We start from the raw sequence: 25518 nt of genomic DNA, 5'->3' as shown, positions 1-25518 counted from the left end.
GTTTAAATAGCCAATAGAATACCAAGGGACGCGAGGACTGGTTAAAAATTACAAGTAAAAATAATGACCCCTCGACTCCCTAGACTGATGTGTAATAATAACAGTCAGTAAAAGATATAAAGCCAGAGTTAATGGGCACGGGATATAATACCAATTATTGTGCGCATGCAGTTTTTCAAGTCATACAGCTAACCACTAACCCATAATGATTATGATTGTTTTATCTCACATTAACCAATATTCTATAAAAATATAATCATTCAAGTAATGACCAAAAATAAACCAAGTAAATAAATACTGCCAAGTCAGCATCAAAACTTGATTATTATCAGAATTTAAAAGTCATCAGAATATGGCTCCTTAACTCGAAAAGTGAATGGTTATTCCTGTAATTCTTCACACAAATACTGATATGAGTACATCAGAACTTAATCATCAGAACTTCCATCAGAACTTGTCCTCAGAATTTATGCAACTTACACTTAAACTGTTCATCTAAAACAATATTTATCACCATAGTAATTTTCATCATTCATATGGAGTGTAAGTGTGTGCATTAAGCTAAATATCAGACAAAGAGTAAAGTCTGATTCACTTCAGTACATCTTAGAAATAAGGAATAACTAAGAACTTTGCTCAAAATCTGTCATTATTCTGAAGTCTACTGTAGAATGAGTTCATGCACGAGTCCACATCAACTGTTTTGTGCTCATTTTATGCATATTTTGAAATTCCATTTTACAGTGGCTTCTCAGTGTAAGTGAGTCACGACTGCTTATAAGAATTTATGTTGTTATCAGAGTATTTCTCCAGTAATCATAGAGTGTGAAAAGTCACCAAGAATTTTTTTTGCCGCATATTACTTAATACCAGCAATGCACTTGGGTCTTCCCTTCCACATTTTTACTCTAGATCTCAAAGAAGTACCTGATATTTATTTCTTTTCTTTTCCTTTTTTTTGATAAGAGAGGCTTATCAGCACTTAGTACATCCATCAGATTTACTAACATCAGAACTTAACTGATAAGAAGCACTATTCTAATTTTTGACTTAGTAATAAGATACACAAAGTAAACTTAACTAAGCTCAATATTAGAATTTGCTTGTGTTAAAAGATTTCCACATAAACAATTACTTCATACATGGGATCTTTTGTATATTAAAGACTACTAGGTCAGCATTTAGCACAGTTATCCTCACTGGATTGAATAGTCACAGAAACATTCATATCACTATCAGAGTTTAGAAATTCACATCAGACAACAATTAGCACTTAAGCAAATTTCAATTTAAGCACTATATACACAAAGATAGTAATATCTGTAAATACTGATCATAAAGTCTGATGTATCAGAACATAAACTAGGCAGATTTAGAGAAAGAACCTGAAACCATTCCAAGTTCATTTACCAATCTTGTAAAAGTAGCTTCACACAGTGGTTTTGTGAAGATATCTGCTAGTTGTTGATCTGTTGGAACAAAATGCAATTTCACTGTACCTACATCTACATGTTCCCTTATGAAGTGGTACCTAATGCTGATGTGCTTTGTCATTGAGTGTTGAACTGGATTACCTGTCATAGCAATAGCACTTTGATTATCACAGTAAATAGGGATATTAGAAAATTCTAACCCATAATCCAGTAACTGATTCTTCATCCAAAGAATTTGTGCACAACAGCTTCCTGCAGCAATGTATTCTGCTTCTGCAGTTGATGTGGAAATTGACTTCTGTTTCTTGCTGAACCAAGAAACCAATCTGCCTCCAAGAAATTGGCAGCTTCCACTTGTGCTTTTCCTGTCAATTTTGCATCCTGCAAAATCTGCATCTGAGTAACCTATTAGCTTAAAGTCTGATTATCTAGGATACCACAATCCCAGATCAGTTGTACCCTTAAGGTACTTGAAAATTCTTTTCATAGCTGTTAAGTGAGGTTCTCTTGGATCTGCTGGAAATCTTACACAGAGACAGGTAGCAAACATGATATCAGGTCTACTTGTAGTTAGATAGAGTAGAGAGCCAATCATACCTCTGTAATCAGTAGTATCTACTGATTTACCAGTATCCTTATCTAACTTTGTTGCAGTGGCCATATGATTGGATGCACTTGAACAATCTTACATTCCAAACTTCTTCAACATTTTTTGGTGTACTTAGATTGACAAATAAAAGTTCCTTCTTCACTCTGCTTGGCTTGAAGGCCCAGAAAATAGTTAAGTTCTCCCATCATACTCATTTGATATCTTAACTACATCAGTTTGGCAAACTTCGTACAAAGTCTATCATTTGTAGAACCAAAAATGATATCATCAACATATATTTGCACAAAAAGTAAGTCTTTTCCATGGTTGAGGTAGAACAATGTTTTGTCAATAGTTCCTCTGTTAAATCCAATTTCCAGAAAAAACTGAGCTAAAGTCTCAAACCATGCTCTTGGAGCTTGCTTAAGGCCATAAAGTGCTTTATCAAGCCTGTAGACATGATTGAGAAATTTGGGATCTACAAAGCCTGGAGGTTGTTCGACATATACTCTTCTTCCAATTCTCCATTGAGAAAAACACTTTTCACATCCATTTGAAAGACTTTAAACTTCTTGTGAGCAGCATAAGCCAAAAATATCCTTATGGCTTCCAATCTAGCAACTGGTGCAAATATTTCATCATAATCAGTTACCTCCTGTTGAGAGTATCCTTTTATAATCAGTCTTGCTTTATTCCTTGTAATTATGCCATCACTGTCAGTTTTGTTTCTGAACACCCACTTTGTACCAACAACAGATCTGTTCTTTGGTCTTGGCACTAGGGTCCAAACTTTATTTCTTTCAAATTTATTTAACTCTTCCTGCATTGCTTGCACCCAATCAGCATCTTGAAGAGCTTCTTCCACTTTCTTAGGTTCAGTCTGAGAAAGAAAATAATGATAGAGATATTCATTTGATGTAGCTGTTCTAGTTCTGACACCTGCATCAGGATTTCCAATAATTAAGTCAGGTGTATGTGCTTTAGTCCACTTCCTTGCAGATGGAAGGTTATCTCTAGAACTGGATGCTCCCCCATGATCCATGCTGTCTCCATCAACATTTTCTGATATTCCCCCTGAAATTATGCTCTCTAAGTTGGATTCTTCAGAATTTGAGTTTCCAGAACTTGGCTCATCAGAACTTGAAGAGCCTGTTGTAGGTTCTGATGCTTCTTGAGATGTGGTTGGATCTTCAGTATGCTCCCCCTGCACAGGTGCATTTTCCTTAGGCGTAGTCACCACAGTTTCAATAACATCAGAGTTTAATATATCAGAGTTTGCAGTATCAGGATTTAGACTGTCAGAATTTACAGAATCAGAATTTAAAACTTCATTTTCGAATCGCAACTGATCATGATCATTGAAATCTTCAAGTCCAGTAATCTTCTTATCATCAAAAGAGACATTGATAGATTCCATGACAACCCTTGTTCTTAAATTGTAGACTCTGAAGGCTTTTATGGAAAGTGGATATCCAACAAAAATTCCTTCATCAGCTTTTAGATCAAATTTGGATAGCTGTTCAGGATGAGTCTTAAGAACAAAACACTTGCATCCAAATACATGAAAATACTTCAGATTTGGCTTCTTTTTATTCACCATCTCATATGGTGTTTTTCCATGCTTGTTGATAAGTGTTGCATTCTGAGTAAAAAAAGCAGTCTGCACAGCTTCAGCCCCAAAGTAGGTTGGTAACTTTGCTTCATCAAGCATAGTTCGTGCAGCTTCAATAAGAGTTCTATTCTTCATTTCAACAACTCCATTTTGCTGTGGAGTTCCAGGAGCAGAAAATTTCTGCTTTATTCTATGGTTCCTGCAGAACTCTTCCATTATCAAATTCTTGAACTCAGTGCCATTATCACTTATTATGATCTTCACAGAATCTTTGACCAATTTATCCAGTTGTTTGACATGATCAATCAAGATAGATGCAGTTTCACTTTTTGTGTGCAAGAAATACACCCATGTGTATCTGGTGACCTCATCCACTATGATCATAGCATACTTCTTCTTTGCAATAGACATGATATTTACTGGAACAAATAGATCAACAAATAGTAGGTGATAAGGCTCAAGAATTGATGATTCAGTCTTGCTATTGAATGAAGATTTTATTTATTCTGCCTTCTGACATGAATCACAAAGGCCATCAGGAGCAAATACTGATTTTGGCATTCCTCTCACAAGATCTTTCTTGACCAGTTCAATTATATTGTTAAAATTGAAATGAGAGAGTTTCTTGTGCCAATCCCAGCTTTCTTCAATTGATGCTCTACTGAACAGACAAATTGCAGAACCATCAGTACTTGTTGAAAGCTTGGCTTCATAAATGTTACCATGCATGTATCCTTTCAGAACAACTTTGCCTGTAGATTTGCTTACAACTTCACAGTGTTCTTCAAAGAAATCTACATGATAACCTCTGTCATAAATTTGACTCACACTCAGCAGATTGTGTTTAAGTCCTGAGACCAGAGCTACTTTTTCAATAATGACATTCCCAAGATTGATATTTCCATATCCAGAGTTTTTCCTATATTGCCATCTCCATAAGAAATACATGGGCCAGCTTTCTCCACAAAGTCTGATAGCAGGGCTTTATTTTCAGTCATATGTCCTGAACATCCACTGTCCAGAACTAGGATGTTCTTCCTGTTGCCCTGCAATCACAAAGACCACTAATGATTAGTTTTAAGGACCCAGACTTGCTTGGATCCTTTGGCCTTCTTAAGTTTGTTAACATTTGCAGCAGATTTAGCATCAGAGTTTATGTTAACAGTTTTCTTATTAGAATTTGCAATATCAGACTTTGCATCAGAACTTACACTAGAAGGAATAATGCTAACTTTCTTTACAGAAGGTTTTATTTGATAATAATCATAGTATAAACTATGATATTCCTTACAAGTATAAATGGAATGCCATAAACTACCACAATGAAAATAAGAATTTTGTGGCTTATATCTAACAGACTGACTCTTAACTCCTGATTTTAAAGGTAAGGAGTTTATGTTCTTATTCTTCCTGCAAAAAGAAGCCAGATGGTTAGAATTTCCACAGTTATGACATGTTTTTCTAGGAGCATTAGGAACAGACGTATAATTGTTACTTTAGTTCACACCTTCCTTTCCATTCCTATTTTTTCTAGGTGGCTTTACCTTGTTTATATTTTTAACCTCTTTCAGCTTATGCTTAAGCTGCTTCTTTGTCATTAAGCCTATGTTAACTTCAGTTGGGTTATCCTGTTTAGGTTTATCAGAAGTTAATTTCTCCTTAACTTCTGATTTCCCAATATCAGACTTTGCAGTCACAAACTTAACAGGATTTACCTTTGGTTTTTGTTTAACAACTATAGGCTCATTTTCTACAGTTCCCTTACTGTTCTTATCATCTCCATAACCTAAGCCTTCTTTTCAGTTTCCACTACTAAGAATATCTTGAGTTGCTCTACCAGAGTTAGTCCAAGTCCTGATAATCTCTCTTTCCTTTTCTAACTCAGTTTTTAGAGATTCATTCATTTTTAGCACTTCATCCCTAACATAAAAGGCATCATCTCTATCTTTCTGAGTTTGATGGAACATGACTAACTCTTTTTCTAAATAATCATTCTTCCTTTTATAAGAAAGATTTTCAGAAGTTAATCTTTCACATGTTAACATTTGATCTTTATAACTAATGAACATGGTTTTAAGATATCTTCTCAACTCAGTAATATCATCAGTATGAAAGGCATAAGTAGTTTGAGGTACATTTAAGTCAGCAGTATCAGAACCGCTATCAGCATTTGCCATCAAGGCATAGTTTGTGACAAGATCCTTGCCTTTGTCACTCTTCCCTTTTCTACAATCAGGAGATATGTGGCCTTTTTCACCACAGTTATAGCATTTAACATTTGAGTAATCTCCTCTGTCAGACTTTCCTCATTTGCCTTCAGATTTTCTAAAACCTTTCTTATCAGAACTTGCACCTTTCCTGGAAAACTTCTTTCCTCTCCTGAATTCCCTGTATGCAATCTTTGTTATTCATTTCACCATAAGAGCACACAGCTTCATCATCTCTTCATCAGGATCGATCTCAGGTATACTTTCAGTATCCAAGTCATCATCACTATCAGAACTTGATGACTCAGTATCAGACTTTGTGATGAGAGCCTTTTCCTTGCCTTTCTTTGAGGCAGCTTCTTTGGGAATTTCCTCCTTAGCCACAAAAGCAACTGTCCTTGACTTTCTTCCATTCCTCTTACTTCTTTGTTCCATCTCAAGTTCATGAGTCTTGAGCATCCCATAAATTTCATCAAAAGTTGTTTCTTCAAGATTATAGTTGTCTCTTATTATTGTGGCCTTCAAATCCCATCTTTCAGGAAGAGCTAACAGGAATTTAAGATTTGAATCTTCAATATCATACTCTTTGTCAACTAGTGACAAATCATTCAAGAGTTTGACAAATCTGTCATATAAATCAGTTAATGACTCATCAGGCTTTGAGTCAAAGTGCTCATACTCTTGAGTGAGTATAGTCTTCCTGTTCTTCTTGATTCAATCAGTTCCCTGACACCTTGTTTCCAAGGCATCCCATATCTCTTTTGCATTCTTGCATTGAATTACCCTGTTTGACATGACATTATCAATGGCACTATGCAGCAAGTGTCTTACCTTTGCATCCTTTGTAATCGATGAGATATCTTCAGCAGTGTAATCACTTTTCTCCTTTGGTACAGACTTTGCTGGCTGACCTGCAACTTCCACAGAGAGTTTGGTTGGCATATGTGGTCCTTCATAAATCCTGTCGAGATATTATGGATCTGTAGTTTCCAGAAACATAGCCATCTTCACTTTCCATATGGAATACTCAGAAGGTCTCAATATGGGAACTCTTATAGTCTCATATCGACTATGGGTATGGTTTTTGGAGGTTCTTCAGTTTTGGTAGGCTTGGTTGGAGTTTCTTCTTCAGACATGATTATTTTTGGATCTTAAACTGTATGTGTGTTAACAGATAGCTCTGATACCACTTGTTAGGTCACACACACTGTAGAAGGGGGTTGAATACAGTGTTTACTACAATCAAAACGAATATAAGAACTTAAATAACAGAAAACAGATTTTATTCAACACAATAAACTTTGTTATAATATGGAACTGTTCTATCTCAGTGATGAACAAATTATCACGAGAGGTGCCAGGGTTACAAAGAATAATAACTTCGATTTCGATAACACCTTTAGTGTAAACCCTATATCTGTGTTTATATACTACACAGTTACAAGATAAGTTCTAATTGACATGGAATATAATTCTGCTTCCTAAAATATATCAACTAGTTATCTTTTCTTCCAAATGTTCTATTCTTCATAGAATTCTTTCTTCATGCATATTTCTTCTTGCGTTTGTCTTGATCTTCTTTTCTTTCAATCCGCCGCCTGCCTTATCTGAAAATCTCCTTAAGTCCTGATATTATCTCCTGATAAATATCTTCTGATATCTTAAGTCATGACTTCAGTATAAGTACTGATTTCCAGTTAAGTACTGATTTGTCCTGTTAGTTAAGATCCGAAAAACTAAACACAAATCATCTTTAGACATGACATTATCAAATATATCTAACATATTTATTACATAATTTTAATTTTTGAATAATTATAAATGCATGTTATTTAAGTGATCAATTATCTCACTAGATGTTAATAATGATTATACATGTACATAAATCAGATATTTAGCATATAAATAATTGAAACCATCATAATTTACTAAGAGATGTAACATAGAATAATTTACATGCTAACACACACGTACATATAACTTAATCTTACTTTGTTAACAGTAGTGTAAATAAAACACTAACATTTTCCCATACATACATGCGTTGAATTTCAAAAACTGATATTTTTCATTAAAATTAACTTTAATATTAACAATAATGTAAATTTTACATTATTGTATATTATGATTGCAAGTCATTCTGACTTCAGTTATGCATTTTTTATCTTTTTAAATTGAGTAAGTTAATTATAAGTTAGTAGTGAACTCAGTAATAATATAGAGCAGTACATATAGTTTATTTAAATAAAATTCAAGATTTTGGTCAATTTTGTATTCAACATATATGTTAATTTGTAGCTTTTTATTTGTAAACATACTAACGGCATTCTACAGATTAAGTTTAATCGTTTCGTTTTAAACGTACACTTACTATCCTGTTTATATTCATTCATTAAATATAAAATAACGGGTAAAAAAATAATATAATAATAGTTGAAGGGATATTCACTCCTAAAAGTGAGAAAGCACTCGAAGTTCCTAATGTTATAGAGGGGGACATGAAGCATGTTGGAAAGAAATTGTATCTCCATTTCTTCAAATTTTGATTCAAGAGCCTATATAAGGATATTGCTAATATATTCCAAATATTATTAATATATTTTATATATTCCAAATATTATTAATATATTTTATATATCTCTGTGAAAAGAAAAAAGTCTAATCTGCGAAAAATTATTATAGATCAATAAAAATGCTTTAATTTAGAACCTTAAAATAATGTTTAATAATTATCGAGCAGTAGGTATGTTAGGCCATGTCCAAGAATGGTCATTGGCCTAAATTTAAACCAATTTCGTTTCAAATTTACTCAAAAGTGATATATTGTCATGTTCTAATTTAGGCCAGTGAATAGTGCAGGTCTAAATTTAGGCTGATACTATTTACCAATCTAAATTTTTTTATTAATAAAATATTAATCTTTTGTGTTTTATATATTTGTTACTTTGTTAATCGAATGTTCTCATATATTTCTTAATTAGTTTTTAATATTTGTTATTTTTTAAGTTAATTGAATGTAATATTAATTTTTAATATTTTGTTTAAATTTAATGTTTTCCTAATATAATAAACTTTTTAAGTTTTATTTTAACATGATATCTTATTCATTTTGGATTCAACAAAATTAATAAGGATGTGAATTAACATCAAAATATTAAAATAATAATATATAAGTAGTTGAAAGCATATATTATTAATATATGAATTTGATCCAAATTTTGTAGCAAATTGTTGGAATAAAAATTTATCCCGGACTAAATTTAGGTGAAAATTCAGACCAAAAATCTTGGTAAGACAAGCACCTGTTTGTGACACCCCAAACCGGAATACCACCACATCATCACAATTCACAGATACACGGAATCTTACCCGTTTTGGTATTTACGAGTCAATACAACTTACCAGTAGTAAGAAATTGGCGCACTTTAAAGGCATAGGCAAATCACACGGACATTCGATTAGTGACTCTTTCAAACGCAATTTCTTTTTCTAGAGTCCACGCAAAATCGAACTTTTATTTTTTAATATCTTAGATGTTTTCATTAAACTTATACTTTCACCCGTCCAAATGTCACCAATATAAATTATTATTTTTTGACAGAAAAATATAAATTAATTTGTAAAAAAAAATTAAACACAAAAATGTAAAAAACAGTAAAGTTTTAAGGAAGACCTAAAAAAAATTTGAAAAAAATATTCCTTGACACAGTTTGTTAATCGTATAACTCATCCAAAACATCCAGGGTAATTAGTTAAAAAAAATCCGAAAAGAAAAGAAGCATGAAAGAAGCAAGAATCAATATGGTTAGCGTATGTAAATTGAATTTCACAGATATTATTAATATACATTGCATGCATCCTACCCCACAGAGGGCAACACATGTGGGACAGAAAGTGACTTGGCCATCCCATCTATAAATAAAATGGATGTTTTAGCATAAAATCTATCCACACCAAGAGATCAGATAAGAAAGAAAGAAGAAAGAAGAAAAATGCATTGCAGTAGTGTATCTGGAAACAATACTATTATCTTCCATCTTTCACCAAAACCCCACAACATTCAGTCATCTAGTTCCATTTCTTTCAATACTCTACTCAGAAATCCAAACTTTCTCGTTAAAAGTTCAAAGAACGGATCCTACAGATCAACGACCAAGGCCTCCATTAGTACAATTGCACCAGCTCAAAGTACAGAGAGTTTTTATGAGTTATTAGGTATACCAGAGAGTGGAAGTTTGTCTGATATTAAGAAAGCTTATAAGCAGTTGGCCAGAAAATATCATCCTGACGTTTCTCCGCCAGAGAGAGCGGAGGAGTATACACATCGATTTATTCTTGTACAAGAGGCTTATGAGACTTTAGCTGATCCACAAACAAGAGCTGTATATGATAACGATATGTCTAAGGGTTTGCACTTTTCATTCTCTGCCAGAAGACGAGTTGATTACCATCAGGTATATTCATGTCATTACCTTGTGTTGCTTACTATACATAATCCCCTCTTTTTTAACTTATTTTTAACACAGTTTCAAACTTATTATTGACAGACAACAGATGAAAGAGGAGAATGGAAGGATAAATGGATGTCTCAACTATCAGAGCTGAAGAATATCAGAATGAATGATAATAATACCAGAGAGTCATGGGGATCTCGAATGCGTAGACAACATAGTGAATAAAACAGTGCCCTCTGCTATCATGCTTACCTGATTGTATAAATATTAGAAACAGGAACTTTTGCTCTGTTCTGAACAGAGGAATCGATCCACTAGAAAATCTGTACTTACTAGATGCTTATATCAATTAGTTATATCTTCGATGTAATAAAGTTTCCTCCCTAGAAGATGAATAATTATGAGTTCTTGAGTAGAATGTTCTATACTTTAAGTAAAGCATGTCAATTATCACTTATCAGAGCCTAACGTCTGGCGGCTCAACTTTTAGGTCGCTCTAGAGCAGAATTTTGGGTGAATATCTGCCAAACACTAGATATGATTTTTAAATTAATCAAAATTGACCCTTTCAACAAAAATTAAGTTGACTTTGTGCTGCACAAAAACTTAAAGGAAACCTATTCTGTTCAAGCTACAGGGATAACTTTCATCTTCAACTAAGTTAACCTAAAGTAAATTACCAAATAAAACAAAGTAAAGGTAGGTGATCAACTATATAAATTTGGTGAAATGAAAGTTTACGCAACATGAAATTTCATGTTTTTGAAGAAGTCAGAGTAAAACATGTTACAACTCAAAAAATTTCATATAAAACTAAGACAGTAAGTTAGTTGTAATTTAAAATTGCACACTTGCACATATTAAAAGTATCATGGCTTCCAAAACTACCTAAAAATTCTTCAGGGGGTCAATAAATTCACTTCTCTAATATTTAGTTGTAGCTAAAGCTGATAATGACATCATGTATAACATGAATCAGCACTCCTAGCTTGAGCCTTAATTTTCTTCTTCAGTTTTATGTTGTTGTACTTTTGCTCATCTCTTTTTCACCTTTGATGATAACTTTGGACCCTCTTGTTTTGCTTTTCATCTCCTCTTGGCTTATTGTTTTATCATATATCTTTAGGTCACATGAAGTGACAATGATATGTTGAACAAGACTTAGGCCATACTCCATAGTAACATTTCGTTTGTTATTTGGCCAAAAATAATATTTTGTTTGTGTTACCTGGCTTTCATGACAGCTAGCTACTTTGCCCTTTATCACGCTGAAAGGATAAACATGCAAAAGACAACTAACAGGAAAAATAAATGAGGGGAAGGTACATCATTAACAAGTAGGCTCAAGCAAACACACCAATATGGCAATAATCATACAACACGGAGTCTAATATAATATAAAACATGATTTAAAATGAATATCTATCCATCTAAATAAATTATTTATACTCCGCAAACTAGAAAACACCTGATTATTTTAATGTAAAGTCTGTTATAAATCCTATTAAACATGTGTATAATACTCTGGAGCTAGAGAACACCGGATTTTTTAAGTAAAGTCTAATTTTTGATCAATAGCAATATTAATATATATATTTTGCAGTAATTTACAAATTTAAATAATACATTAAAATTTAAATTTTGACACAGGAGAAAGAATTTTACTGCTAAAGTTATTCATGTAAGCATACTTCCAATTATAAAGTAAATTCTAACGAATCTCCGACTTGCACAACCTTCAAGTTAATAAAGAAATATACAGGGTTCTTGGAATAGATAATTCCTTATATTATGAAGTAGAAGTTATCCTTTAATTAGTGTTATTTTAAGTCTCACATGAATGCAAAAGGGTTTACATGTTCACAAATGTTGAAAATCCACTCCATCTTCATCAAAAGGAATTCAAAGTAGAGAAACAGAAGGATGAAACTTTTGTAAATTACAAGGCACTATGTAGAGAAAGTTGCACCTCTATTGAGCGAAAATAAAGTTAACAGTTTTGCATTGGATGCCAGGAACTTGGAAGCGAATCTCCCCTCACGAATTGTTGAAAAATATGATTAACAAAGCTTGCGAATGTCGACTCTATTGTCGCGTTTAATTTTTTCCTGCTTCTTTCCTGTGAATTATAGTGTAAGATTTGTTAAAATATGAAGGATAGGCAATGCTCATAAAACGGAAACTGAGAGAATACAGCAAGTACCTAATCTATTTTTAGCTTCGGATTTTGCAAAGAACTCTTTCCATTCATCAGTTAAAACAAAAGTATACTCTACATCATCTTCTGCTACCAGCCCTTGCTCATCCCTTCTGATATCAGCCTACATATTCCAACCAAGAATATATTAAAAACTGGAGGCATACAAGGATATTGTCTAAAGTGGGACAATTAAATCACATTTGAAGAAAAAAGACAAAAGTTGGAAGATTTAGTATAACACTAAATATCCAACCTGGTTTTATAAATATGGGTAAATAACAATGAAAGACATCATAATTTTCTTTTAAATATTTATGAAAAACGCCTAAGAAGAAAGCAGGTAATGAGGTAAACGATCGCTTTCATTTCATACATAAATATTTGTTTGGACTCTTCACCTAGAAAATCAAATTCATGAATGCACAGAGAATGTGAAATATTGAGTGTATACATGTTTATAATTACATGCTTCCTGCATGCAATTCTGGCTGAAGTATATAGTTGCCCAATTAGTTAAATCACTAAGTGGTGTCATGTAACTGAGGGGATGCAATGCTTCATATTACCAGAGTGTCTTTTAAATTTGAATTAAGAGTACTTTTAAAACATTTCTCGATCAACAATGCTTTAATCGACCCACAAAAATTAGTTCTTTAAATATAACTCAGTCTATAATCACAATGCTTCCTGTAAGTTTTAACAATTTCATATAAGTCAAGCTTGGTGGCTATGAATCAGACTTAAATAGCATAATGTCCATACATAAAACTGAAGAATGGAGTCAATGGACAATGTCAATGTTAAAAACCTATGAACTTCATACAAGTGCAAGTCTCTGTCACGACAGTAACATAACCTAAAATTTATATTCTTTTAAAAGGAAAGCTACTAGATAGAATAATAGCAAGATAATCTTACCATCATAATTCATCGGCGAATGTCAAAGAAAACAAGTATTATAGTACAACAAACCTAGAAAGTATGTCTCTAAAAGAGAGATGTAACATACACATGCCTTAACTTTTTGTTATATAGATTTTTTAAGCATTACTCTGCAATGATTAAAACATGAAATAAACTAAACTATAAATTTAAAAAATAATTAATACAAATACAGAATTCAACTATATTAGTTTAACGTGATTTTGCAATGAATAAAGGATGAAATAACTTAGGTACTGGTATTAGGAAATAAAACAATGAATCCAAAGTTAAGTTACCCGGACTCTTCAATTTTGCCCTCATACCCGTGTCCATCGGACATGACATGGGTGTGGGTATGGGATCTGAGTCGGATGGAAACCAGACACTTTGACCTTAAGAAATCTAATTTTTATGGATTTCTATTTTCATGTTATCCTTTTGATTTATGTTATAAATATGACATTTAGTGTATATGTTACTTTATGTGATAGCAGACACGAATTTACAAATGTAATGTAATAATTTCGCTTATGTGATGGTTATATCTGAATCCCCGCACCGTCCGATTTTGGATCCATATCCACGAATCCTAATTTTTAAAAAAAATAGGAGTTCGATACTAGGATTCGCGCCCATATCCGACACTACCCGAGTCCAGCTGTCCAGGTAACTTAGATCCAAAGAACCTTAATAATGTAATTACTTCTTTTTCTTTTCTCGGACTTGCAGTGATTCTCTTATACTTATTACTCTCTTCAACATTCCATAGAATTACATGAATCAAATCTTTCGTTTAATAACTAAACAAAAATGCTTAACAATATTATTATGTTCTCAATTATAGTCAGCTCTGGTGCTAAGAAACATATTTAGAAATTACAGGGGGGGGAGAGCGCAATATGTATGTAGCATGCATAATCTTAAACACAAAAATGAAGGCAATTCACAACTGAACTAAAAATAAAATCAAGACACGTATAAATTACAAATGGGTTTGGTTAAAAACTTACTCTGAGTTCTCAGCTGCAGCTTTATGACATTTAGAGACCTTAAAGTTTGCATCTTGACAGAAATTAAGCTGTGAAAAGGGGGAGAAATGACCTAATTTGGTTAATTGAGGACTGTGAATTGGGCAATGAGGCAACAAGCGATGATGATGATGGTGGTGGTGGTGATGATGACGATGTTGGTAATGGTGATGGTGGCAATGGTGGTGTTTGTAGCATTGGGAAGTAGAATCCATGAGTAACTGTTGTCTCATGGTTTGAACTGTGAAGCTTTTATATAGTTTTGAGCCTTATTTGTAAAAAAGGGTGAAGACGAAGAATAATTTTACTTTTGAAACTCAAATATTTTGAGAATCTTATTATTTATAGGTGGGATTTTGGTTACAGAATTTCAAAAATAATTAAAAATATTTTTTCGGATCAATTTTTGTTAAATTGCTGATAAATTATCGGATTTTTTTTTAAATCGTTCAATAATTTACTTAATTTTACAAAATCGTCTGATAAATTATAAATTATTATATCGACTAAATAATTTCAATTTTCGAAATATGTAATCGTGATGTTTAATTTGAGAGATTTAATTTCTTTACATGTAAATTGATTTGTATATTTAACGATAAAGATTAGTAGGATTTGGAATTGTTATTTTAAATTAGAATTGGAGTAATTGTAAATCTTCTAAGCTTTTATAAATTTGTGAATAAATGGAACCCTTTTATGATCGAGTCTTGTTTAACCATGGCTCCTATGCTTTATTTATCAAGATTTTTACAGTATTTTTTTTTTTGATTCAATAATTTGAGCCCTTTGACATTCGTATTTAATGAATGGATCTCAGCTTGTTTTCGCATCTATAAATCATTCACACACTACAAATCTTTTTGCACATGAACTGATAAACATGTTTAGCTATTACGTTCACAAGGACTTGTAATACTCGAATATACATCAATGTACCTTGTACATATACTAGTTCTTATCGATGCCCTGAAGTCTGACCAACATCAGCACAGTTGCATAATCAGCACTAGTCATACTCCTCGCCTAACCACAGATGTCTAGTTTTACCCCAATCCAAAGGACCAAAACTTTCGGGGAAGCTTGCCGGTACTGCTTGGCTAGGATATACTGTAGTTACTTTTTGAATTGAGCGTGATGATTTTGTTTTGCGTTCATGCTTTGTCTTCATACCAGAAGGATTTCTTGCTCGAGGGAAATTATCTGCATTTCCACCAGTATTTCTATTTGTAGGGACATCAGCTGTAGTCAGATATACTGTAGTTTCTTTCTGAAGTAAGTGTGATGGTTTTGTTCTGCTTTCATGCTTTGTGTTCATACCAGAAGGATTATCTGCTTGAGCTGGGAAATCTCTACCAGTAGGAGAACCTTCTGTAGGGACATCAGCTGTGCTTGGACATGCTGTAGTTTCTTCTTGAAGTAACCGCGATGATTTTGTTTTGCATTCATGCTTTGTTTTCGTAACAGAAGGATTATCCGACTGAGCTGGGAAATTGTCAGCACTTCTATCTATAGGAGCATTTGTATGTGAGACATGTAATGCATCTGCTTTAGGAGTATACACCGTGTCTAAACCAGGACCATCTGCTTTAGGGGTATTGTTTGCAATTATGCCAAAAGGAGCATCTGTCTGGGGAATATGTAGCTTATGACCATTAGAAACATAAGCATTATGGACAAGTGCTGAGATGATAGTCATGCCCAATATAAGTACCATAATCAACGATCCTGGTTGCCATACCTTACAAATCTGCGAGTCAGCCTTTCTATCAGCACACATATAAAGAAAATTGTGTGGTCTGAACTTTTAGAGTACTTGCACCAATTTATTAGAAAGGAAGCTTACCTTGCCGAGAATCCAGCCTTTGGCAGGATAGTTCTTATCAGCATGCTCAAGGGAATAGCGTAAAAGGTCAATAATTGTCAAATCAGTTGCTGGGTCACAATCCTCTGCGACTAGTGATAAAATGAACTTAAGTTTGTTTATCACAGTCCTAATCTTCCTGCAGAGTTTATATATTCATAAACACTAAATCAAGAATGATTACCTGGGATGTCAAATATTTGTTTCTTTGGAGGTATACCCAATAGTTCTCCCAAATGAACACGAACACGTGCACGATCAGGTAATGAAAGTAAATCACCATGTGTGACCACAAGAACAGGTTTATCATCTGCACCCAGAAGATTAAAAGGGTGACAACATGTCCAACCACCACCACCACCTCAGAAATGCCTTGTACAAATCCTAGGATGCCTTGAGGTAAAATAATCTAGCAAAATGTACTGCTAGAATTGACAAAAGAACCAGGAATAGACATTTCAGAGTAAAGTCAACCGCCCCGTGTATTACAACAATCAACTCGTATGCAAGTTAAAATGCTAGATTGATAAAGGTCACCGTTAAAAGGACACATCATAGGTTGTAAATTTCGATCCTCTTTATAAGCGAAAACTACAATCAGCCTAGTTGGTCAACACAGGTAAAAAAATTGAAGTGCAATACAATACAACTAGACTAGGTTTCAAGTAGTAGGAAAGCGGAAAATAATAATCACGGCATTAAATCTGATTTACACTGAGCCAAAACAACTTTTTGTTTTCTTTATGTAAAAAGAAAAACCCTTCATGCTTTTAACTTCATCATATGTCCAAAACTTAACCATCCATCAAGCAAAAAATCTAGGATGAAACATACACTTGATTGTCACATACATCATGTCACAAAGACTAGGAAGTGAAAACTACTCATTGAAGTGGCTGAAAATAAAGAACAGAAAGAAAATAGTAGGAATGTCTTGGTACCTTTAAAGGACAAGAATGGACAATTGAACATTGTAGCAATCATGTTGTTGTAACCATCATCTACTTCATCGCCACTGTCCATAGCATTTAGAACAGAAAGCCCACTGACAACAAATATGACAAAATTAACCTTCCTGATCATATAGGAGCGATGCCGATTCTCATGAGATTTACACTTTAATTTGTTCCTCAAATCTGGACCATCAGAATTTCTGGATAGCAGTTCATTGGAACAACAGGTTTAGTATGATTTTATTCTAAACCATAAATTACATAGATTTGAAGTTTAACACTGACCTCATAACAAGTTCCCCATGACAAACACCCTCGGTCATCCAACCCTTTAACGTTTTAGTGTTTTCAGATTCATTATCAGACAAGCTGCGTGTGTCATATAAGCAAAAAGAAGATAAACCTTTTATGACCATGGTCTCCTGAAGGAAGTAGGTTCCATCTCCATCATTACAATTATCTGTTAGAAAAGTAAACAGATCATTAAGTTATAGAAAGCAAATAATAAAACTCTTATACAAGGCACTAATGCTTGAAATGATGCCAAAGTGATATATTGTTACATGATACTTGAGCCCTTTCTGGTGAAAGCTTATCATCATCAAATACTCTTGAAATTCTATTGATAAGACTGCTTTTTCCGGATCTTTCTGGACCAACCAGTAAAAGTGAAGCCGTCTTTGGGACAAAATAATCCTTCAATTCCATGCCACCCACCTTCTCTGTCCATGTTCCGGGTTTGTATCTGTAATTACAATAATTATGTCAACTGAATGGATCATAAGCAGTCCACAAGAACAGAAAATGTGGGCAAGCTAAACATTAATTGTTAAATCACAAAAAATCATCTAGTGGATCCTAAATGGCTAACAGTTCAGCCTTTTACAAATCATACATATTCCGTAGCATTAAATTTACAAAATAACACAATGTAATGCCAATGAGATTTACAAATATACTACTACTACTAAAAGAAGGTAAGGGAATAACAAAATTGTAAGTTCGGCCTTTCTTGAGTTATGTAAATTTGATTGCAATAATTCCACGTTTACATCGCAATGAGATTCAGACATATCCAACTACATAGAGAACTGTTCCGAATACACAGCAACAGATTAACACACCAATGTCAACATTAATCAAGAAAGTATTAAATTATACCTCAAAATTCTTTGTTTAGCCTCCTCCAAGCTCTTAGTTCGACACTGCAATTCATCATAACTCTTCAAAACTTCACTATAAGCGGAACGTGCCTGTTTTCGATTAGTTGTAGAGTACAAAGAATCACTAGACACTTGACTACCCACAGCATCAAGTCTCTTAAGCTGCAAACCATTTTCTACACTCGCTGAACCATCACCTCCCTTCAAACTTGAATCCTCTCTTCAATACTCATTAAGACCACACCAAGGTATCAATATATAGGCATATATACTCATACAAACATCCAAACAAAGTTTAGAAAAAAAAGATAAACAGAAATGAAATATTAAAGTACCTAGGTAGAGCAGATAATTCAAAAGGGGAGTCTTGAAATTCTTGTTCCAACAAAGAATCTTCATCTGCAAGTATAGAATCTGATAATCTAACTAAATATAGGTTTTACATGCATAATTATACACCTATAAACGTAGTTACACGTGAGAGAGAGAGAGAGAGAGAGAGACAGACAAAGAGAGAGTGTGAGAGAGGGAGGGAGAGAGAAACAGAGAGAGAGGGGGGGAGGGGGAGGGGGAGAGAGAGACAGGGAGGGGGGGGAGAGAGAGTACCTGAAGAAGAAGAAAGAGGAGGGGAGATGGTGCCACCACCCATGGTTCTTGTACTTTATTGGGTTGGAGGAAAGACAAATGAATATTTTAAGTCTATAAACTTTGATCAGAACAGAGGTGTGTGATCAGAAAAGAAGCAGAAGAAGAGAAAAACTACGCAGTTGTGGGGGTCAGAAGCCCATTATTATGCCACGTATCAAGCACCTAGAGAATTGACTATATGGTTTGGAAATTAGATTAGAAGGATGGATGGATATGTGACATAAAATGAGAAGGGTCGTTTTATTTTATTTTTTGCTCATTTGGTTTGGAATGTACAAGGGTTTGTAAAGTAGGTGATTTAAAGTTAAACAAACTTTTGTTTATCTGATTAACTAATATTTAGTCAAACTAGTCAAGAATTGCGTTTTTAAAAAGCACTAAACAATAGATTAACCGTCTGACAAAAAAAATTGGATTAACCAAATATAAGATTGTTGGATATAAATGAGCAACATTAAAAAATAGTGAAAAAAGTTAATGGGCAGAAAAATCTCTATGATATAAACTTGGATCAAATACACCCCTATATTTAATATAATTAATATTGGAATAAATACAATTTTAATTTCATATTTATGAGCAAAATATTGTAGAGTTAACGGACCTTAAATAATTAATAATTTGTAGTACCAAAATTTTTATTATTTATTACGAGATATATTTGTTAGATATAAATATATATATATATTTATATTTATACACGATACTTAATTGTACTTTATACATCTAGTAAATAAAACATTCAAATTTAGATCATCAAATCTAAATAATTAGTAGGCATGAATTTTTTCTTTTTACAATTTAATTATATTTTTTATGGGTCATATAAATATTTGTTTCCCGATTATTTTAATTTTTGTTCATGTTAATTTATTGTATGTGTAAAATAACACATGATAGATATTGTTGTTTTTAGTGTAACGCCCAGTTTAGATGATTTGGTCGTCAATATGAAATCTCAATGTAAAATAACATATTTAATCAATAAACAAATTCCCGCAACCGCTCCGTAATTGAAATATAGACTTTCCGACCCCAAACTAAGCCTAAATATTTTTAGGTTACAGTTCTGAAAACAAGATTTTCAAATTCCATAAATATTTTAGTATCTTTTTATACTCTTTTCAAGCAATTCCCAATTTCAAAACTTAACCTGCTAGTATAATTTCGAAAAAAATATAATAGACCCAGTTATATGATAACACAACTAATATATATAAAAACAACTTTACATAATAGAACTTACTCTATTCCCGCCTATCATGAACCAACCTATCTTCACAATGGCACCTTTATTTTCACTTTCTGAATTACGCAGCTAAAAATCGCTAGTCTATCTTTCAGTGGAGGGTAAAATTGAAAACAGGCAAGTATAAGCGAAAGAAACGCTCAACAAGTTCAGTATAACATATTTATGGTATTTTGATATAAAACCGACATCTGCAATGGAGCTGAACATTTATAACCATAATTGTTGAACCAAAAAATTAGTTAAGAAATCCAATAATTGTTTACACAACAGTATTCAAAACCATTTTGATATATTTGAGCAAAAATGCTTTAGCAATAATTTGAATCTCATTAAGGAACAGAACTTGTAAAACAGTATTGACGGGAATAATGTCGCGCTCCCATGAGAACTTCTTAAAATGAGATCTGTGAGAACTAGTGATTTTTGTAGTTGAAACCGGTGATTTTTTGAAAAGTTGAAATTTCAAATTTGGTAAAATGGTGATTTTGTGCAAACCAAAAAATTTAAATTTTATAAAATCACCAATTTAATTACAAAAATCATTAGTTCTCACAGTTCTCATTTTAAGAAGTGCTCATCTGAGCAAATGCCTACGGTAATATTGTAAACAACAATATGAAATAGTGATTATGGACTAAATCATAAACTTTATATTAACTTTATTCAAAACAACAATCCTGATATTATACTCATTTTGATGTTAACGTTAACTTAGATATTCAATACTAATTTTTGATGTTAAAAGTATCTCTTACTAAAGTCAAATATATTAATACAATTTTTTTATATTAACATCAAATAAATATCAATATCAATTTTTTTGATGTAAATCACGCAACAATAATATCTGAACAATCATGAGAGTTATTATAAGTTTAAACAGTAAACGATAGTTTTAGATTGAAATCGATCTTTAACTCGACGGACGTACTATCATAGCTGATCAGTTGGTGTGATAGCACTGGATCATGATTCGTAGAAACATGTCTAATAACACAAGTACTCAAATAAAAAGGCAACATATCGACTTGTGATAAAAGTTGTATTATAAATATTTCATATAATACATAGCCCTCGCGGGACCGCCGTCACGGCCACTTATGCAGTCATCCAATCAAAATATTTTTCTTAAAGAAATCTCAATCGACATCCTCAACAATTTCATTCCTCCATATCATATGGTCAGGAATAATTCTAAAATAAATTTTTTTTTCTCAAAATCTATAACATTTATAAATTTAGCATTTGGATATGTAAAAACATTTAACTATTCTGAACATAGAATAGCAGAATAGTAATTGCATAATCAGAATTTAATTCAATGATATGTAAAACAGTTATCTGTTCTAACTTGAAATAGAGAAGGAATACTTGCCTTAGGTTCATAGTACTTGCCTTAAGTACTTTAAAGGAGCCTAAATAAGAATACGACCTTTCTTGCAGAAGAGCCATGAATCATGATCATCCTCTTGCATACTTCTAATATATTATTTTATAGTAAATCTACACCCTAGGATCACAACAATCTTATTAAACTCAAGTTAATTGAAGTGACAAAGTAGCCATGCCCAAAATGATATCTCGTCAGCATCCTATTAGGATCACATAAATCAAAACTTTCGACCATCCTCCTTGGTTATCAATATACATTTATCCCAGGTTTCAAGTAGAAAGAAACTAAAACAACACAGATTTAACCTAATTATCCCATTCAATTTAGGTTTCCTCTATTTGTAAGAAAAACAATTTCTATGTTTAACATGATTAATTTAATCATCCATCAAGCGCAAAATCTTAAAATCGGATACGCGATTGTCACTGTTTCAGGATTCCTACCACAATAGAGTTAAAAGTTCAATCTCCTAATTATTTATTAGGGTACAGTAATATTGAACTTCGGGTAAGAAGCAACTTACCGGGAACTTTAACAAAAAGAATTAGTTCATGTCAGGAAAGAATAGTACAAAAAAAATAAGAATGTCTCTGTACTTTTAAAGGATAAGAATGGACACTTGAACATTGTGGCAATCATCTTGTTATACCCCTTATCAGCTTCATCGCCATTGTCCATACAATTAAGAACTGAAAGCCCACTAACTACAAATACGACAAAATTTACCATCCCGGGCTTGCTGGAGCAATGCAGATTTTGTTGAGAATTACACTCCAATTTGTTCCTCAAATTTGGACCATCAGAATTCCTGACAAGTAGTCCACAAAAGCAACCTATTTAAAATAATTAGATTATAAAACCACAAAACAATATACATTGGAAGTTTACCGCTGACCTGGTAACAAGTTCTCCATGACGGACACCCTCAGTCATCCATTGCTTTAGCATGTTGTGGTTTTCAGATTCATTATCAAACAAACTGCGTGAGTCATATAAGCAAAAAGAAGATAAATCTCTTATGATCATATTCTGCTGAAGGAGGTAGGTTCCGTCTCCATCATTACAATTATCTATTTAGAAAAGTAAATCCATCATTAAGCTATAATAGCCTGATAGCAGGAAATAACCAAACTCTTACTCAAGCCACAACAGTTTGAAATGATGTTGAAGTGATAAGTACTTACACGATACTTGTGCCCTTTCTGGAGAAAACTTATCATCATCAAATACCTTCGAAATTCTATTAACAAGACTGCTTTTTCCGGATCCTTCTGGACCAACAAGTAAAAGTGTAGTCATATTTGGGACAATATAATCCCTCAGTTCCATGTCACTCACCTTCTCAGTCCATGTTCCAGGTTTGTATACGTGATTACAATAATCTGTCATTGACTGGATCATAGGCGAAACCGCGCATAAAAATGCAAGTACGCCAAACATTAATTACAAAATCACAAGTATTCCTCCAGTGGGTCCTGAATAGCTAGCTCAGCCTTTCCCGAGTCCTATGGATTCCGTTACAATAAATTCACAAAAGAACACAATGCAGCGAGATTCACACATATACAACTATTCAAAGAAGGTTAAGGAAAACACTTATTATAATTTCATCCTTCGCTAAGTTTTATATATGGGTTTTGGTTCACAACTCCGGGTGGTTGTAGTAATTACCGGATGCCCCGCATTGTTTCATTACGGAGGACCTACAATAATGAGACAATGCGGAGGACCAGGAGCATTGAAATATTGCGGCAGACCTGGAGCATTGAAACATAGCGGGTAGTCCCTGCCGCAATGAAACAATGCAACAATGATTTAACAACCATTTGTTCTATATTTTTTAATTTTATTACTACTTCCAATTTATTATCAATTGTATAATGAGTTAAAAATTAAAAATTAAATTAGATATATAATCGGAAAATAATAAAAATATTAGTTTTAATGAAAAACATAAAAAACCGAAGATAGTAACTGAAATGTATGAATGGAGTATTGCTAAAATTGTTTATTGATCGAAATGTGTCGTCTTCCGGCACCTTAGTTCTTTTAACTTTTTTATTTAAATTACATAATATTAACGTTATTTTTAAATTTACATATAATGTTGCATATTAATGTTATTTTTTAACAAAACCAAGTTTAGTAATATTAATATTTTTTTAATATTTTTCAACACCAAAACTCTTAAAATAAATAAAATATGCAGTAGTAATGGAAAAAATTGAAAAAAGTGATATAATAAAAAAGTCAACTAGACCTTAAAATAGTCAACAGGACCTAGTGACAAAGCACCTAACAATGTCTCATTGCTGAATGTGGACACTGCAGTAATGACTCATTGTTGGGCTCTCTGTTCCACCCAAAACTCACTGCCTCTTTTTGTTAACAAAACCAAGTTTAGTAATATTAATATTTTTAAAATATTTTTCAACACCAAAACTCTTAAAATAATTAAAATATGCAGTAATAATGGGAAAATTTGAAAAAAAGTGATATAATAAACAAAGTCAACTAGACCTTAAAATAGTCAACATGACCTACTGACAAAGCACCAGCAATGAGACATTGCTGGAGGTAGACACTGCAGCAATGACTCATTGATGGGCGCTCTGTTCCACCCAAAACTCACTGACTCTTTTTGTTAACAAAACCAAGTTTAGTAATATTAATATTTTTTTAATATTTTTCAACACCAAAACTCTTAAAATAAATAAAATATGCAGTAGTAATGGGAAAATTTGAAAAAAGTGATATAATAAACAAAGTCAACTAGACCTTAAAATAGTCAATAGGACCTAGTGACAGAGCACCTAGCAATGTCTCATTGCTGGATGTGGACACTGCAGCAATGATTCATTGCTGGGTGACTAAATTGTAAAATGTGTAAAATATGATGTTGTTAGTGTTTGCGCCCTAGAGACAACACTATTATGTTTATATTATGAAATATTTGGATTATTAATTCTGATTATATGGATTATTCTTTAGTAATTTATTATATCTTTATTTTCTGCGATAAGATATTAGATTAATAAATGTCCTTGGAATATGATATGTAATTTTATATCTCTAAGTACTTGACTTAGAAATGAGATTATGAGAATAGTATCGATATTCCTAAAGATCCCTAGTCGGGTATTATTATTAAGGGACAATAATAATGCATTAAGACTAGTGTGAATGTTGACTGATGATCACATCTCATTGATCATAGGTATAGTGATACTAAAGTCAAAACACAGGCACATGTATTATATACATGGTGCTGGAAGACCCAATGTGAGATTCTACATGTCTGTTGTGTCATAAGTAATTCTCACAGTGATAATGATGTATTGGTCCTTAGACTTGAAATCATTATATTTCTATATGAGAATTAATATACTTTGGTTGCATTAAAAGTTACCTTTGACCGGGTGATGATAAAAGTGTATATTGGGTATATTATGAATCATATGAGAAATATGAATGATCTAGAAACGATTGAACCCTCATATTTTAGGAGTGATATTATTGGCCTCTTGTTTGAGTTAAACTATGAAATGCATGGTCATGCTCAAATGTTGATTTGATGTTATAGTCTACTCATCGATCAAGGAAACCTGGATTAAATTATGAAGAGGATGACACATAACATGCTTCGAGTTTAATCTATAATATATGGTTAAAAGGATTATAGTACATTGTACATTATACACAAAAGGTTTAATCGATCACCGATTTAATTATTATTACTTGGGTAATAATGATGTATTACTAGATGCCGCTCATTGTTTATGATTTTAAATTAGATTT

The 25518-nt window shown here is 32.8% G+C and overlaps 3 protein-coding genes and 1 long non-coding RNA gene across 7 annotated transcripts; 1 reads left to right on the top strand and 3 right to left on the bottom strand.

The window, feature by feature from the left end:
* Positions 1–9779: 9779 nt before the first annotated feature.
* LOC141693324 (chaperone protein dnaJ 20, chloroplastic-like) lies at positions 9780–10713 on the top strand. The gene is made up of 2 exons (XM_074498388.1): positions 9780–10295; positions 10389–10713. Exons 1-2 carry the CDS (start codon positions 9834–9836, stop codon positions 10518–10520), a joined length of 594 nt encoding a protein of 197 aa, XP_074354489.1. The 5' UTR covers positions 9780–9833; the 3' UTR covers positions 10521–10713.
* A 2-nt stretch (positions 10714–10715) lies between these two features.
* LOC141693325 (uncharacterized) lies at positions 10716–14711 on the bottom strand. Its single transcript, XR_012563073.1, has 3 exons — positions 14430–14711; positions 12499–12616; positions 10716–12414 (listed from the first exon to the last, which is right to left on the bottom strand). It is a non-coding gene; the product is annotated as an uncharacterized LOC141693325 (long non-coding RNA).
* Positions 14712–15268: 557 nt separating this feature from the next.
* LOC141693081 (uncharacterized) lies at positions 15269–19269 on the bottom strand. Of its 4 annotated transcripts, none has more exons than XM_074498087.1 (9): positions 19034–19269; positions 18763–18841; positions 18426–18647; positions 17828–18009; positions 17550–17724; positions 17253–17464; positions 16496–16621; positions 16294–16397; positions 15269–16197 (listed from the first exon to the last, which is right to left on the bottom strand). In XM_074498087.1, exons 1-9 carry the CDS (start codon positions 19074–19076, stop codon positions 15457–15459), a joined length of 1884 nt encoding a protein of 627 aa, XP_074354188.1. In that variant the 5' UTR covers positions 19077–19269; the 3' UTR covers positions 15269–15456. The 4 variants fall into 4 exon arrangements, with proteins under 4 accessions (XP_074354188.1, XP_074354190.1, XP_074354187.1 ...); XM_074498089.1 differs by having other exon boundaries at positions 16294–16403; positions 17253–17356; XM_074498086.1 differs by having other exon boundaries at positions 16294–16403; positions 19034–19267.
* Positions 19270–21157: 1888 nt separating this feature from the next.
* Positions 21158–23160, bottom strand: LOC141691061 (uncharacterized). The gene is made up of 4 exons (XM_074495807.1): positions 22905–23160; positions 22616–22790; positions 22317–22528; positions 21158–21174 (listed from the first exon to the last, which is right to left on the bottom strand). The coding sequence occupies exons 1-4, from the start codon at positions 23158–23160 to the stop codon at positions 21158–21160; spliced, it is 660 nt and encodes a 219-aa protein (XP_074351908.1).
* Positions 23161–25518: the final 2358 nt, after the last annotated feature.

This window comes from Apium graveolens, chromosome 10, assembly GCF_009905375.1.
Source record: "Apium graveolens cultivar Ventura chromosome 10, ASM990537v1, whole genome shotgun sequence".
Lineage (NCBI taxonomy): Eukaryota > Viridiplantae > Streptophyta > Magnoliopsida > Apiales > Apiaceae > Apium > Apium graveolens.
Note: the sequence above shows the minus strand (reverse complement) of the source record. Positions and strands in the feature narration are given on the sequence as shown.